The following is a 16,173-nucleotide window of genomic DNA, read 5'->3' as shown; positions in this document are numbered from 1 at the left end:
CAAAGCTGGAGGGAACAAATTTCCTCAGTTGCCCTACAGCTTGCCTGTCTCCCCATGGATACTCACAGCCCAAAGTGCAAGTTCTGGGGGAGAGCAGTTCTTCCAAACTGTGCATAAGTGTGTCCACTTCTCAGTTCACTTGGGCTTCTCAGAAAGTCAGGGGAGCTGAGCTACTTTGCAGAGCTGGAAATGACAAGCAAGAGCCCTGAAGGTGTGGTCTGAGTGGAGGAGGGTGAGCATGGGCAACACACATCACATGTACAATATCCTGAAAGGAGACAGCAGCATAATGAAAGTCCAGCTTGGAACATCTTCCCTGTCACTGTCATCACAGATCTGTAGAGAAAAATGTTTGGGTTTTTCTGGATCTAGATTTCACGTCTGTGTCTGAGTCATGAAAAAGCAACATTTCTGACAAAAGATGGTACATGTGATAGCTTTGGTTTTTAGTATCCTGGGGGTAGATTGGTTAGATCATTATGACAGCACCACTCAGCTCCTAAAGTTGGCTTCTGCTTTCAAAAATACTGAAGCTGTGCCCGTGCTACACAGCTGTTCTGCATTAAGCATGTCCCAAGGACAGATAATTTTGTTGTTAATTTTGAGTGCTAAAAACATTCCATCTAACATATAGGTAATACTCTAGCAGAGACTTTAGAGTATTATGATTTGTGTCTAGAGTGTTACCTCAAAATTTTGCAAGCAGGAGGATATGAGACAATAGTCACACTTCAGATGATTTTTGGTGCTGTCAGACTTCCTTAGGTTAAAAGAAACCAGAAATTAAATCTATTTGGCAACATGATCCTGTTGATCATTCAACAGCAACAGCTGGCACTGTTAGCAGAAGACCAGCCAAAAGCTATTCTGCATAATCAGAACTAGATTTCAAACCAGATGGATGTTATCCATAATGTTATTTGGAGAATAGCATTTTTAGTTGAATGCACAATAAATTATTGCCTTCAGCTTTGTTTCTTTTGGCTCTGACTGACAGTAGGAGTGGTGTTTTAATTTGTATTATAGTGAGGACAAATAGAAGGCAAAGTGAGAGTCAGACACTAAAACAAGAGAATGAAAATGAGAAACATTGGCACAGTATTTCCCAACAGAACAAGAAATGCTGAGAAATCCTATTAAACAGCTATATTTCATTAAAATGTTCTGAAGGAATGTGACCTCAGCCTGAAAATGAGGACACTGAGTTTTCTTGTGAGACTATTGAAATCCTGTGTCCCTTTGTGTGCCACTGGGAAATTTTTCCCACTTCTCAGTGTATTGATGAAGATGAATGCAACTTTATATAGAGTATCCAAGAAGAAAAAGAGTGAAAGCCTGTCTATTTTGAAAGCACCTGACTCGGCATCTTCATGACAATAAGTAGGTAGAACAATACTGGCAATATGCTGTACCTTGAAAGTAGTTTCCAGGAGACAAGTGTTTCTCTTAGTTGTGATTTAGTTTTACAAATTTAAATGCTCAAAGGAAGGCATTACTTTGCTGGATGCAGGTGTGAGCTTTTCCATCTTCTGTCTCTGCTAAATTTTAAATACATAAGCATCAAAGACCAGCTTTAGGCTGCCCATGGCTCTGCAAATACACTCAATTACAACTTACAACATCCTTGGCTACTCCAGTTATCAGCTCTCCATACGTTTTTGTTTGAAGCATCTCAGTCCTCATGAACAAAATTTGCCTTTCTCAGCTGTGCCTCCTGAGCTTGGCCAATTCCATTGTTTCACAGTTAGGATTTTGAGAGAGACCATAGACTGCTTGGATTACTGGGGGTTAAAAGAAAACTTTTGATTACCCTGAAAAATTAGACTAGTGTAAACAATTTCAGCTCTTGTATATATTGGATAGAAGAAGATTGGCTGTTTCTGACTTTTCTCTTAGTTATTGCATGTAGAATGCTTCTATCCAGCCACCTAATACTGCTTTGAAATGATAGATAAAGAGGGAGAGAGAGAGAGAGAGTCACAAAAAAAGTAGGGAAAATTTTGGGTTGACACTGGGGAAGAGGGTCAAGACACAATATTTCAAAGAAAAAATGGGTCCTTTTTTTTCTTCCTCCATTTTCACTCCAAACCTACTTTGACCAGTAAATTGTATGATCTCCATCTGCATAAGGAAGGGAGATGAAAGAGGATTTTTCAAGCCAAGATTTCCCCAATTATGCAATGCCTGTATCTGCCAAAAGCTTTCCTTCCAAGTACAGTCCAGTCGTGATGTCTGGGTGTAGGAGAAGAGAGGATTCCCTGTAACGTGGATGCAGGAAGTGTCTGCTCTGTTTATTTTTGCTAAAGATGGTCATTATTGCTATCATTTAGAACTACCAGTCCAGGCTTCCCTTGTGGTCTGGGGAAAAAGCTGTGCCCTCCTATAGGGGCTTATACTTTGGATCCCTCCAAAACTATGTCACCAGGTAACTAGTTTGGACGAAATTGCTCATTTCTGAGGTGGCTGACAGTGGGAGATGAGCTTCCTATCTCCAGTTCCCATCCATTCTTACTGCCCATCCTCCTGAAAGGTCTGAGGTTTGATGTGTCCCTGCAGGGCAGGATGTTGGGCTGTCTTTGGTAATCCTGTGATCTGCAGTCAGGCCTTGTGAAAGGTTCAGGGGAGTTGCTCTGGTGTCTCATGAAGGGCAGAAAAGCACAGTTTCTGATCAGAACAGGTAAAATTCATCATTCTGAAAATACCCCATGCATTTGAGATGAGGAGCCCTTCTTTGGCTTTTACTGTTAGTGTGTTTTATAACAGCTACATACATGGCACTCCCTGCAGCCCAGATGAGCCTCACCTTCAGCTCTCACCTTCTCTCGTCCTCCCCCTTCCTCATACTTGTCCCACTTTATTTTGAACAGAGGAATTTGGGGTGACTTGACATGCTGGGCTTTCCAGTGGTGTGACTCACTGAGAAGCTGATTTTGTCAGCAGCACTAGATGTGCTCTGGGGAGTGATTGCTGGTGTCCTGCTGAGCCTGTTGGTGCAGACTGTCCCCACAGACATCACTCACAGTGGGTACCTGCTCATCATGGACAGGTGCCACAGTGGCAGGTCTCTCATCTGAAGGAGTAACATGAGCAAGCCTCTAGTAGTGCCAGTTTTCCCCTGAACAGTGAGGGGAAAGAACAAAAACCCCCCAAGTGTCTCTTGGTAATTGGCCTTGTCCTTCGTCTCAAATCTCATAGCAGCATGTTCTTTTACAGCAGGGTCTTTTGGTGAGCTATGGGGTGTGTGGGAGAGGCAGCTGCCAGGCTTCTTCTAGCATGTGCACAGGGGAACGTGGAGACTGAGAATTCACAGAGAGGTAGTGGGGAAATGGAGGGCAGGGAAGTAGGTGTGCTTTGGAGAAGGTGAGAAGGCTCTTCACTGTGTGTGACACTGTGTGTGGCACTGGGAGACACTGGTGGGGAGGCTGCAGCAGTGGCACCAGCTGGACACAGGCCACAGCTTGCCGGGGAGAAGACCCCCTCCTTTACACTCCACCATTACATAAAGCTGCTGCTTTGTGATAGTAACTCTTCCTCAGCTCTTGGTAGGGAGGCTTCTGCCAGATGGGAGCCAGATGGCTCTGGAACCAGTGTAGGCAGTGGGTTGCAGCAGCTGGTGAGGGTATTGCAGTGCAAAGACTGCATTGTATCTTCTTGTCCATTATCACTGCATTCTCCTGCCCCCTTCTCCATTAAAATCAGCTTCTTCCTGCTGTACAAAGAAACTCTCCTTTACTGTTGTCCTGTCAAACAGGGCTAGCAATACTGCAAATTGATGCTGCCTCTGGTATTTAGACTGAAGGAATACGTGATACAGGAGCAACAGATTACTATGGGCTTTGCAACTGCCCTGCCCTCCAAGACACACAACAGCTGCCAGCAATATGTGAACATAACTGAATATCTTAAACCATATAGCATGTGGCAGTGTTTTTGCTATGCTACCCAAGAATTAAAATGTTTGTAGGTTTTGACATTGTCCAGATATTGCAGGAAATTTTTAAATTCCCTTTGCATATCTTTTCTGCAAAACTCTTGAGGTCCATCAGTATTGTCAAACTGTTTCTTTTTCTTCATCAGTCTCATGGGTTAGGCAAAACGTCCTCATAATATTCCTAAGCTCTTTACTATCTGAGCACCCAGACCACAATTCTAACTGGGTCATCTGTGTGACTGAAAAGAATGAAGGGAAAATCCCTGGAGCCTGGACCCCTCAATCTTCTCAACCTGTTGAGCTCAGCTATGCCCCACTGGAGATGAATGATGCTGCCTCATCTGGGAGATCCCAAATCCACAGACTTGTTTCTACTTCTTTCTCTTCATTACCAGCCATAGTGTTCCTTTTTTTTTTTTTTTTTTTGCCAAGAAGGGGTGGAATGTACAGCCCTTTCCCAGTGGAATTCTAAATTCAAGGTTAGGACACATTTTTGTTTCCTGATAAGTAGCAGAACCAAAGTGGACCTTCAGGAAAGGGTTGTATATGGAACCTTTTGAATCTGATGAAAGAAGAGATGAGGGAACAATGGATAAGAGAGAGATGCAGTCAAACAGTAGGAAGAGTGATTTTTTATTTTTTTTTTTGCTTCTGTGGACAGGTTCCTTTCAGTGTTGGGAGACATTTCAGTGCTTTGCTTTCCATGGATTGGAAAGCAGCCATAGGAGAGTTTCAAGTTTTGGCAGGCACCTGTGTGCACAGGACCAAGAATGGCCTGGAAACTGTGGCTATAATATGCTTTGAAAATGCTATTACTTGCTGATTTTTATGTTGATAGAATCACACAATCATAGAACACGCTGGCTTGGAAGAGAGCTGTCTGGATCACTGATCCAGTTCTTGGCTCTTCACATGACACCCAAGAGTCACATCGTGTGCCTGAGAGCATTGTCCAGGTGCCTCTTGAATTCAGCCAAGGCTTGCTGCTGTGACCACTGCTGTCCTTTGCCTTCTAGATGCTTCTGAGTATCCAGCCCTGTAACTCAGCTAAACCCTAACCCTACCTAAGTGCAGGTATCACAGGAACACAGTGATTTAGAGATGCTGTCCATACCCTGATTTTCATTCTCCCCAGTTATTGGAATTTACTTGAGATTACCCTCAACTTGAAGTCACAGTTGTGTAGGGGGATGGAAGTAACATCATGTTTTTTCTATGTCTTCTCACAGAAGTGGAAGATGAAAGGCAGCTTCATTCAACACTTTGTCAGCGGTCTCTGCCTGGAAAACCAGACTGGAAGAGTGGTGACCAGCCCCTGTCAAGCAGGTGTACCTGGCCAACAGTGGGAGCTGCTACAAGCAACATGATGGTAGCACAGAGATCTCCTTGTTTCTTTGTGCATGAGACTTTGGGAACAGAGGGGGATCAGGAATGGAGGAATGGTTTTGTATGTCTGACCCTAAATGTTTTCATTGTGCCCATCAGTAAGCCACCACTTCAGCTGAGCACTTGATGTTTTTGAGCTTTTCAGAGAAGAAGCTGGGGGTGAGAGGGATCAGGATAGTTGTCAAAATCTTCCCATCTATTGTCTTAAGTTCTCCTTTATCAGGCTGATGCCTGTGCACAGCTGCAGGTAGAGATGGAGGAGGACTCAGCCCAGTACTTGCAGCTCTCCCCATCCTTTCCTTTCTCTGCATCCAGAGTCCACAGCCTTCAGTCCAGCAGCTTAGGCTACGCTCGTACAAACATTGGTAGCTCTTTGGCTTCCCTGGATTTTTGCTCTAACATCTGCATTATTTATGCATATGTCTCTCAGTGAGGACTGGCCAGAAGAGTCATTGTGATCAGTGGAGAGGCTGGGAAAGAGCTAGCAGGTCCTGGGGACACGTTTGTCACCTCTTTTTGGTGGGCTCATTCCTTCCTCTGCCATAGTAGCTGCCATACAGACAAATGTGCTGAGGAGAGAGATTGAAAAGGGACAATCTGTTTTACCAGTCTAACCAGGGTTTGTTTCAGGGACTGTTCCCTGTTGAAGTCTTCCTTCCAGCTTTTCCATGTATGGAAGGCCAGCCCTGTCCCCAAGAGTGGCCCAAGCCTGCAGGTACAGGATTCATGTTCTGGTGGAGCCAGCCACACACCGAGGTGCTGCACATGGCTCATGCCTGTGGCAGGAGCCCACTCGGATCCCCACTGTGAGAGACAGAAGGGGACAGCCCCTCTGTCATAGCAGACTCCTTGCTGCTGGTTGGGCAGGGCCACAGTTCTCATGCTTGTCTCTCCAGCTCTGCATAGCCCCTGTGAACAGAGCCTGGCATGGCAAACCACCTACTCCCTCTGTCTAGCTGGTTTTCCTTCTCTCTCTGAGAAAGATGAGGCAAAAAGGCTGGGGCTGCTCTACTTTTGGCATCCCTGTCTCTTCCCAGTGAGCCCTTTGGGGAGAGGTTAGCTGGTGAAGCTGAAACTGCCCCCTGCACAAATGCTGCCACAGTGCAGGCCTGCCCTGCCAGAGGCTCCTTTGTGTTCTGGAAATGCCAAAGACACTGGTGGTCTCTAGCTAGCGTCCCAATCCTGCTCCCAGTTACCAGTCAGCTCTAGCCACGTGTGGGCTTTCAAACCTGCCAAGGGATGCTTACCTATTCAAATGAAGTCCCTACAGCCTTTCATTCTCCTAATTAGAGCTGTTAAATTTTCCTCTTGAGCTAGATTCTGTGAACCAACCCTCCTTTCCAAGAACCTGACAGGGGAACCAGATGGTGGGACCATTTCATTAGGCAATTGCTTGCTTGGATCCTTTCTGATCTGGTATAGAAGAAACAGGTTGCTCATTTGGATTCTGAACAGCTGTTTGTTTTTGATCATGTTTGTATCTCTTATTAATTCTTTCTCTTAGCTTGGTATTAGCCCAAGCAGTTGACAAAAGAACAGATAATGTTCTTCATACATTGCATGTGCTTAGTGTGAAAACTGGAGACTGTTTTTTTGTTCTTGGTTTAAAAAAATTAAATCCATCATCTGGCAGGAGCTCTTATCCTGTCTCTCTCTTCACTTTGATATCAGATCCCCATCTCACCACTGATTAGCCAGAAGAATGACCTGCCTGTACTGTGAGAACTCACAAGGGAGTTCCTTTTGATCCTTATAGAATGATGCAGCTGCTCTTCTGTGTGGAAATGAGGGCACTGACACTGCAGTGATTTCTCTTTTTCATCTCCTGTATAGAGATGCTTTGGGCCAGAACCACTGAGGTCAGGAGAGGGCAGAGAAGGAAGGAAGATATCCTAAGAATGCAATGAGAGCAGGCCAGACAGATCCATTGAGGGGAGAGATGCCATCCTATTAGCTACTGCATTTTTAAGCAAGAATATACAGGAGATGGTCCTTTCAGAATAGCATCATTATGCAGTAGGAGACAGGAAGAGTCAAGTTCTTACCTGCCTGGCTTGATGCAAAGACAGATGAAGAGCCACTGAGCAGGTACTGTTTGTAAGCTCTGTATACGGTGAAGTGTGAAAGGATTACATATTTTCATCAAAACACAGCCTAAGTGGACCCTCTGACCTCCCCCCCATTTCACTCTCCAGCACTTGTGTTGCAGCTAACAGCATGTTCCCTCCTCTGCCAGGTACTGCCTCCTTCCTCCCTGCTCCCACTGTGTGTGTGCAGCTTTCTTGCAGTTCCCTCTTCATAACCACTCTGGGACCAGGACCCAGCTCCTCTACAAACAATGCTCCTGACTGCTGCAGACCACAGAAGCTCTGCTTATTTACAGTCTCCAAGCTCTGGGCCAGCCCTAATTCAAAGGGCTCTTGTCAGCACGATGACTGCTGCCCTTGACTGTGTGTTTGGCTCCCAGGCTGGAGGTTGCTGACTGCTCCTGGAGCAGACATGGACACTAGCTGTGTTGATTTGTGCCTCTCTTCCTCCTGGCAGGCTGTGACCTGGCATCCTTCTTGGGCTGTAAGCTGGGGCTGCTGAAGATGGGACACTCTCCTTCTTCAGGTGCCCTGGCCTGGGGGAGGACAGGGCAAAGGTGGACATATGCTAGGTGTCAATAACTCGAATTGCTTGTGGAGTTTGGAGTTTCGTTTTTTAATTCTACCTGGTTTTGTACAGGTTCACCTGAGGTCATCTCCCAGCTGGTCACTTTTTTTCTGTTAGCTAAAGCATTGCTTTAGCTCAACACAGACCTCCCCACACATCATCCTTTGGTTTCCAATGTATTTTAGCAATTGCTGAAAAGGAGGTCCATTACAAAAGACTGCTGTCAAGTGTGGGCAAACTGAACTTCTTCTTGGAATAAACAAAATCTTGTTCAAACTCATTATTAGCATACTCTAAATTTCCCTTGACTGAAGGGAAAGAAGAACAATGTTATCTCTGCTTTTCCCCCCAAGGTCCACAGAGTGCCATGTTTTGTAACAGGTGTCTGTTAGGATTTCTTCAAGCAAACTTGACTATTTTTAACAGTCAGAAAAAACAGCTGCTCACCCTTGTTTTCCTGTTGACTTTAAACAGCCCCCTAGACTGTCAATAGAGAGCATTTGCATTGGTAATACCCTTAAAGAAAGCTTTTACTGTATGAGAGCATCAAGTGTAATTTCCTGTGCTGTGAACCAATGGAGGTTTATTTAAGAGGAGCTGAATCTACTGTTGTACAGAAATCGGTTTCAAAAGGTTTATTTTTCCCACTCACTTGTAAGCTGCACTTTGCCAGATGTAATTTATGTGGAACTCAGATTAGTTTTCCTTTTTCTTCAAAAAAAGCATGTGCCAGAATCTGTTTAATGCCTGGAATAAAATCCATTTTGAAATAAGCGTTTCAGCCTGTTCTTATTTCCCTTCTCTTTCTCTGCTGGAAAAGAGCATCCTTTCTTTCCTGGTCCCCTCCTCTGTCTCTCCCTGGGTTTGTCCCCTGGATATACATACTCCAGTTCTTTGCATGGGTTTGTGGATTGCCTCAGGAGCAATACTGCTGGAGCAGGCAGAGATGCTTCTAGGATACAGTGATGTACCAGTTGAAAAGGACTGAAACAGTTCTTCTCAGCTGGATAGGGAGACAAGTATCCTTCCTGGCAATTAATGGGCTGACTTACATGCTGAAAGAAATAGCTGGGGTTGTGGGGAATTGATTCTTCCTGTTACTCCCTCCTTGATGTTTTCCTTAAGCTAGCAGCCTGCCTATTTTTTATATAAGCCTCCCAAAGACCTTTCTTCTGCTTCTGGCTTGAGGGCAAAGAAGCATCACCACCCCCAGATGTCTCCTAGCGTGTGCATCACTGAGCTTCAACTATCGTGGCTCCCCAGGGAGGCTGGTAAGCTTTTTTAACCTCACATTATTTCAAACAAAAAGAGAGAAGAAAAAAAACAGAGAGGAAAACAAAAGAAAAAAGCCCAGCCTGCAGTGCCAATTTGGAGACTTTGAGTTTAAAATCAGGCTTTAACAGCCTGCCAGCTCACCTGGCAGAGGCTTTTTCAAACTAGAATCAGCTGGGTCTCTCCATACAGAAAGCAGCTGTGCCAGAGCACCTGTCTAAGGAAGGAGGGTGAAGGTATGCTGGGAATCAGCTGCTGTGGCAGGAGCCACTGCTAATCCATGCTGCCTGATGTTTGAGTGCTGTGAGAAACCAAGAAAAAGGAGAAGAGTTGGGGTTTTCTCTTAGTGCTGTTCTTTGAGCAGGACATATTTGGGCTGTGTCCCTGGAGCCCTGCCATGCACACCCTGAGTGATGACCACCAAAGTGCCCTACAAACCAGGAGGTTCTCAGGCTGTCATGATGGCTGGGAAGATTTTTTAAGTCCTGCCTAAGAAAATGATAGGGTTTTGATCTTCTGAAGAGCCAGACTAGGGGGGTTGAGAGGGAAGGAGAAATGGATGAGGGATGGGTTACCCTCTGAGGAGGAGAGGGTCAGGCATGCAGTGGTCTGACACATAGAAAAGGTAGAGAAGGGTTGGGAGTAGAAATAGGTGCCTCAAAAGGGTCTAGAACATCATGTGGGAAAAATTATAGGGGAGCAATTTCTCTGCTGGAGGCTGAGAACCTAGAAACACCATATCCACAGCAGTCATACATCTGGGTTAAATTCAGTAGATGTTTTATCTTAAAAGGAAAATCAAGTGCTGTTTGGATTTGTTGCTCGTTTGTTGGGTGGTTTTTTTTTAAATACTCAGATACTTTATTTGAGAACTCAAAAAGAAGATTATTTTCTTAGAAATAGAGGTATTCTCCAGGCTACTTCAATGACAAATCCAGGTGCTGAGGGACCATCTTTTTCTGCAGCTTGTTAAAAGGTATTTGCTTGATACAGAGACCTTATGGGAATGTCTCTTAATTCTCAAGACCATCTGCTATTGGGCTGCAGGGTGTGTGGAAGGGGATATCTCTAGCCCTCTAACTGGACTTCTTCAGCATTTTAGAAGTACAGTTTAAGTTCAGAAGCATCTGGAAACCTGACTGCTGCTCTTCCCTCGGGCAAGCATCCTAACATGCTGCCTGCATCCTTTCTCTTTTGTCTCTACTGCTTGGTGAGTGTTCAGACAGGAGCTGAAGAGCTCCTGTATCCCTCCCTTTTAGGGGGCTGAAGTTTCATTCTTTCATCATGACTTGTGAAAACTTTAAACAGAAGCAGAGAAGCCCTGGAGAACTGCAAATATTGAAATTAGATGTTTAGATCTACCTGAAGCAAAACTTGTTTTCAATTTGTTTGTTTTGCTGCTATAGTAGCAAAATATCAGCAGTACAGTGCCCTATGAAAATAAACAGGATATTTGCAGCATGCTGGGCTTCTGGCTCTGCTTCTCCAGTGGAGAACTCTGTGCCCATGTGTGGACAGGAGGCATTGTCTTTCCATCACTCTCCCAGCTGGGGTGCAAGGTAGCAGCCATCCCCATTTCCAGGGCTTTGTTTCTGTAAGGTATTTTGCAAAAGCTGTGATACAGTCCAGAGCTGTGTTAAAAAATGTTTCTTTGCTGCAGAATGTTTCAAAGGAGCCACTGGGCAAGGGAAGCCTGGGGATGTGAGGGAAGTAAACAACCTTTTGCTTTTTTGAATGATCTGCATCGGTTTGAGAAATGCTGCTTAAAGCTCACCAGTGACTGACCAGTTATTAAAGCCAGGCTAGAATGAGGGAGTTTTTCTGTGCTGAAAATGAGACTGGTATGACAAGACTGAACACTTGTCTTTTTTTGAGACATCACATCTAAATGGAAATAGCAACTTCTGCTTGACTTATTGATGAAACTTGTGCTTTACAAATATGAGTTATTTAAATAAATTCAGTTTCATCTGTACTGCATGGTGGAAAAAAACAAGAATGAGAGAATAGATAACAAAATAATCCATTAGGGACAAAATTGTGTTTTGAATGTGATTTTGGTGGAAACCAGCTTCTCTCTCTTTGATTTCCATGGAAACTAGTACAGCTTACCATTGCCTGCAGCAGAGCTGAGCTTGGCAGTAACAGCAGCCGTGTGCAGGGTATGAGCTGGCCAGTGCCTGGGGAAGGCACAAATTCATGAGCATGAAGTGGACAAAATGGGTTCACTGACCCAAAAGGCCACCCGTGAATCCCTCTGCACTTCCAGGTCTGTCTACTTTCTTTTCCCAATGGCTCTTCTCCCTGAATTTTGTGCTCAAGGGCACAGGGCTGCTTTGCCTTTCCCCATCCCAGTCTCAGCTGATGGGTGGATCTCAGTGTGCCCTTCTCAAGCAGCCTGAGCTCCTTGTAATCATGGTGGCTGTTACCTGCCAGGGTGATTGTGAGCATTCCCTGGCTTCATCCCAGCCCTTGAGTCCCATTTCACCTCCTGCCCTGGCATTCCATGTCACTGTCCCTTGGGGCTGCCATGGGGTCTCCTGGTGGTTGCTTAGTTCTGACCTGTGGACCTGCTGCTGTCTGCAGCTGGGTACCAGAACTGGCCCTGCAGTATAGCTGTGTTTTGGAAGTGCCCTCAGCAGTTTCAAAGAAGTGGGACACCTGCACACAAAGTACAGAGAACAGTTTATTTGAAGAGCTTACATATTTTATAGTTCGCCAGAGTGTGTGAATTTCTTTACCCACCAAAACACCTTGTTTCCCAGTCCTCCCAGCATATAATGAGGGCAAACCAGAAATCATGTCAATGCCAGTATGTTTTGAAGGTGATGGCTTGCATTTCTCCCTGACTGAAGAAATGCAGTATTGTTCCCAGTGCTGTGGCAAGCAGAAAAGCAGTGGTTGGGAAAGGGGTGAATTAGGTATGAGGACACTTAAATATGGCCATAGTTTCCATTGTAGGAAAAATGGGAAGAAGCTTGATTGTGCCTTTCAGCCCAATCAGTGATAGAGCAAGAGGGAGAAGAAGAAAGAGATGTGAAAGGAGTAGGAGTCCTCCTATAATGCCTGGGGGTGTTTCTAGGACAAGACTGTTGGGTCAGGCTCTGAGGAGCACATAGACCTGTCTCTTGTTTCTAGTGCCAGCTACCCCCAGTCTTTCTGCAAACTGTCCCATTTCTATTTCAGGAGACAGCTTGGCCTGTGCCAGCCAGCCAGGACTTGGAAGAACATGCTCAGGCTGTGACTTTCAAACCTGGCTCCCACTGAAGGGTTGTTGTGCCACTGGCAGCAGGATGCACTGCTGTGAGGGTGTCTGTAGAAGGTGGGGCACTGGGGCAAGCTGAGGCTGATGTCCCAGCCCAGTCTTGGAGCCACCTGCTTCTCTCCTTGCTGTCTTTGAATGTTGTTTCTTGAGTCTTGTTTCTCTGGATCTCAGTGAGGATCAGACAGCCCAAGGCTGACCAGGACTGAACTAAACCTTTTCCACCCCTCACCCCAGTGATTCCTTCCCTTTTAAAATAAACACAAGAACCATCGGTACAACAGCTGGAAGTTGAGTGATGAGAACATAAATAGGGACAGTTAATTCTCAGTTTTGCCTCATGTTACCAAGGGTCAGGGCAAAAAGAAAGTGTTCTGCAGTGATCCTCAGAGACTGCAAACCAGTCACCTCATCCCAATACTGCAACATGAACTTGAATTCAGCCATTTGGGAAAAAGCAAATAGGAATCGTTTTTGTTGGTGGTGTTTCCTAATAAAGCTCCTCCTGTGAGTCATTTAATTATTTGTTGACTTTTTTTCCTTGCTTTATTGGTGTCTAAGTTCTCTGTGCTCATCATGCAGCATGAAAAAGAAGCCCTTCCTCAGGCACCAGGCTCAGCACTGGTGATCTTGGTTACTTGCACTGCAGCTGGCACTGTCTGGACCCCAGGCTGGGCTGTACAAGCTGCTGGGGCCACTGTGCTGATGCTACAGCAGTCTGCCTGTCCTGGTCCCTTTGTTGTGCTAACTACAGCAGTGACCACCCTGCAGCTGGTGTGTGCACCTACACCTATGGCCTTGCCTGCCCAAGAATGAAATTCTGCTCTATTTAGTCCTTGTGTGTTCTGCTACCACCTTCACTTACATCTGCATTTGGTCCTTTCTGGTCTTGAAATAGATTTTATGGGTGAGGATACTGAACAGAGAAATATTTTTCTAAGCAGAGACTGATGTTAGACTTTCTCCTCACTATTGCATTTTTCTTTCTCTATTTTCAGGGTTGTGTGGATGTTTTTCATTAGCGCATTCACTTGTCAGATTTGGGGAACAAACTCAGTCTGAATTGCTCCTGCTTGATCTAAATTTCTATTTGTGCATATTAACATTATTGACTTTAAGAAATGTGAGTGGCTGGGAGAATGCTGCTTGGCAGTCACTGGCTTTGTGACAGAAGCAAAGGCAGGGGTGAGATTTGGGGCTAGGGGCAGCTTGGTGGTTATCCTGCTTGGTATTTCTTCAGCCACACACAGAGGGAAACTGGTAATGCAAATCTTGAAGGGGCTGCTAGGAAGCAGAGAAATACAGCTAATGCTTGAATAGGGTCTGCATTCTGTACTGGCAGTGTTCAGGGGATGTTCTGCACAGATTTTCCCTCAGTGTCCAGCATCAGTTCCCTTCTGAAACACCCTGCCTATCTCAAGTTGTTAATCTGCAATACTGCTGAATACATTGATACTTCTGCCCATTAAGAATATCTTAGTACAGCTGTTGATGAAGGTTTGACTATGTTGGCTTATCACCTGGACTGCCTTTGCTGCCCATCGTGCTGCAGGGCAGGGAGCATGCCAGTGGTGTTTCAGTGACTCAGGTATGGAGGGATCTATTTGAGGCAGAAGTCATTTTCTTCAGGCCATTTCTCAGATTTTTGATGAAAATGACAAATTGTAACAGATCTATTCTGAGTTGCCAGGTTTGCTCAGCCTGGTGTATTAGGCTTGCAGGCTGCTTTGTCCTTTTGGCCTGGCTAGTTTTAATTTATGCCCTGGACCAGGTTTATCAGCACAGGCTAGCACGGCGCAGCCTGACTGGGGGTGGAGATACTCAGCTGCCAGAGGGAAATCCTTGCTCTTATCTCCTGCCAGATCTGGGATTTTCATGGAGTGTACTCCTGGACCTCCAGGAGATTTGTTTAGGCTAAATCACTCAGCTTGTGAGAGCTGATGATGTGGCAGCCTGTTGATAAAAATGGGGAATTAAAAATGCAACAGATGTAGTGAAGTCTAAAAACGTACCAAAGGGTCTTCTGCTTGGGATGGAATTACAGAGTGCAAATGTTCAAGCCAGTACTTTCCCAGCTCTTCTCAGAGCTTCAGTGCAGATTGTCCAATCTCTCAATTTTATTTCTCTTAAACGGTTCTTTAACTAGAGGCTGCTATAACGCTGTTTACAAGGAAAATGATGTCAAAGTCCCTCTAATTATCCCAAGATGAAGTGTCTCCTCTGCTTTCTTTCTGAAGAGATGAAAGCAATGTTCAAAGAGACCCACTTGGTACCGGAGCACTTTTCAAGGCAATCAACTTTTCCAAGCTCTTTTCCCCCCAAGCAATCTAAATGCTAAATAGATCTTTAAAATAATCACTATATCTAAGACGAGGAGCCATTTTTCCCTACAGACACCTGATGCTCATTAGCAGCATTTAACGTGTCCCACATCACCTCTGTTTACTCTCAACTTCCATGGCAGGAGTTTGTCAGATATGTGCAAGTGCTGAGCTTATGGTGAAGAGTCTGAGAAAGCCTCTAGAGCACAAATCCTCTGTCCTGAGAGGCAAGAGGTCTGTATTTCTTCAAAACTCCTCCATTTCCCCCCTCCCATTTTCATTTTGATCTTCTTAAAAATAAATAGTGCAAGTGAACTACACCAGCCTGTCAGCAGCGTAAGCCAGGTACCCAAATCAGAGATGAGCTTAGCCTGGAGCAGCAGGGATGTAGAAAAGTTGGCTTCTACCTGTCTTTGAAGCTTCCCTTTCCCAGGTTAGAACAGGATACAGCTGGGTCACTGGTGGGTGCTTGCAGCATCCAAGAGCCCTGGGCAGGAGCAGCAGCTGCCAGCACAGCTCGAGCCCCTTTGCCCAGGGACATCTGCTGAACTATGAATCCCCCAGGGCTGCCACAAGGCTTGTGCAGTGGCTCTCCCACCGTGAGCAGAGTGCTGCTAGGGAAGCCCATAGGAGCTGGCTGCTCACTGTACCTCTCATGGCTGTCAGGAATGACTCCCACCCTTGTACCTGTGCAGTATCAGAGCAGGAACAGACTCTTTGGGAAACGGGGGCTTCTCAAGGTGGAGCTGTTCTACTTTGGACTTCATGTGATAATAAGGCTTGGTTTGAACAAAGGGTGTATGTATGATTCTAGTGGTTGAAGAGCTTTTAGTCTTCGGAGCAAGGCCTGGAGCCCAAGATTACTTCAGGAATTACTTTGCATTTTTATTCAGCAACTATTTCATTTCAAGCTCATAAACAGCCTTTGGAACAGTGCCTGGAATGAAAGACCTTCCTGTAAGTACCCCAGCTGCTACTAGAAAACTATAATTACTTTTTCTCTGCTGCAGGTCATCCTCAGATTTTCCATACCAAGGATTTCAAGACCCTCATCACAAGACATTCAATATTTTTGTCCTCTAATCCCTTTTGCCAGCCCCAGACAAGCCTATACAGCTTGGTGAAATAGAGAAAGCTTTGATAATTGTCTTTCTATTTATTTGCAATGGCTGTGTTTGGAGGAGGCTTATCAAATCAAGGAAAATGGAGGAACACTTTGCCTATGAGTTCCCTTAGCACTTACTCATGCAGGTGGTGTGAACACAGCTGAGACTAAAGTGCTTCTGTGTGGGTGTTGAAGCTGATCCTGAATTGTGAAGACTGAAATGTGCATGTCTGATGTGTAT

General features: G+C 45.2%; 1 protein-coding gene across 1 annotated transcript in view; it reads left to right on the top strand.

Moving 5' to 3' along the window:
- GALNT16 (polypeptide N-acetylgalactosaminyltransferase 16) overlaps positions 1–8,745 on the top strand; it is a 73,854-nt gene extending 65,109 nt beyond the window's left edge. Inside the window, exons 15-16 of the mRNA XM_088167102.1 lie at positions 5,161–5,300; positions 7,554–8,745. Coding sequence (XP_088023228.1) covers positions 5,161–5,298 — 138 coding nt within the window. The 3' untranslated portion in view covers positions 5,299–5,300; positions 7,554–8,745. The remainder of the gene's footprint in view (positions 1–5,160; positions 5,301–7,553) is intronic.
- Positions 8,746–16,173: the final 7,428 nt, after the last annotated feature.

This window comes from Sturnus vulgaris, chromosome 6, assembly GCF_052056855.1.
Source record: "Sturnus vulgaris isolate bStuVul1 chromosome 6, bStuVul1.hap1, whole genome shotgun sequence".
Taxonomy (NCBI): Eukaryota; Metazoa; Chordata; class Aves; order Passeriformes; family Sturnidae; genus Sturnus; species Sturnus vulgaris.
This window is presented reverse-complemented; position numbering and strand designations above follow the sequence as displayed.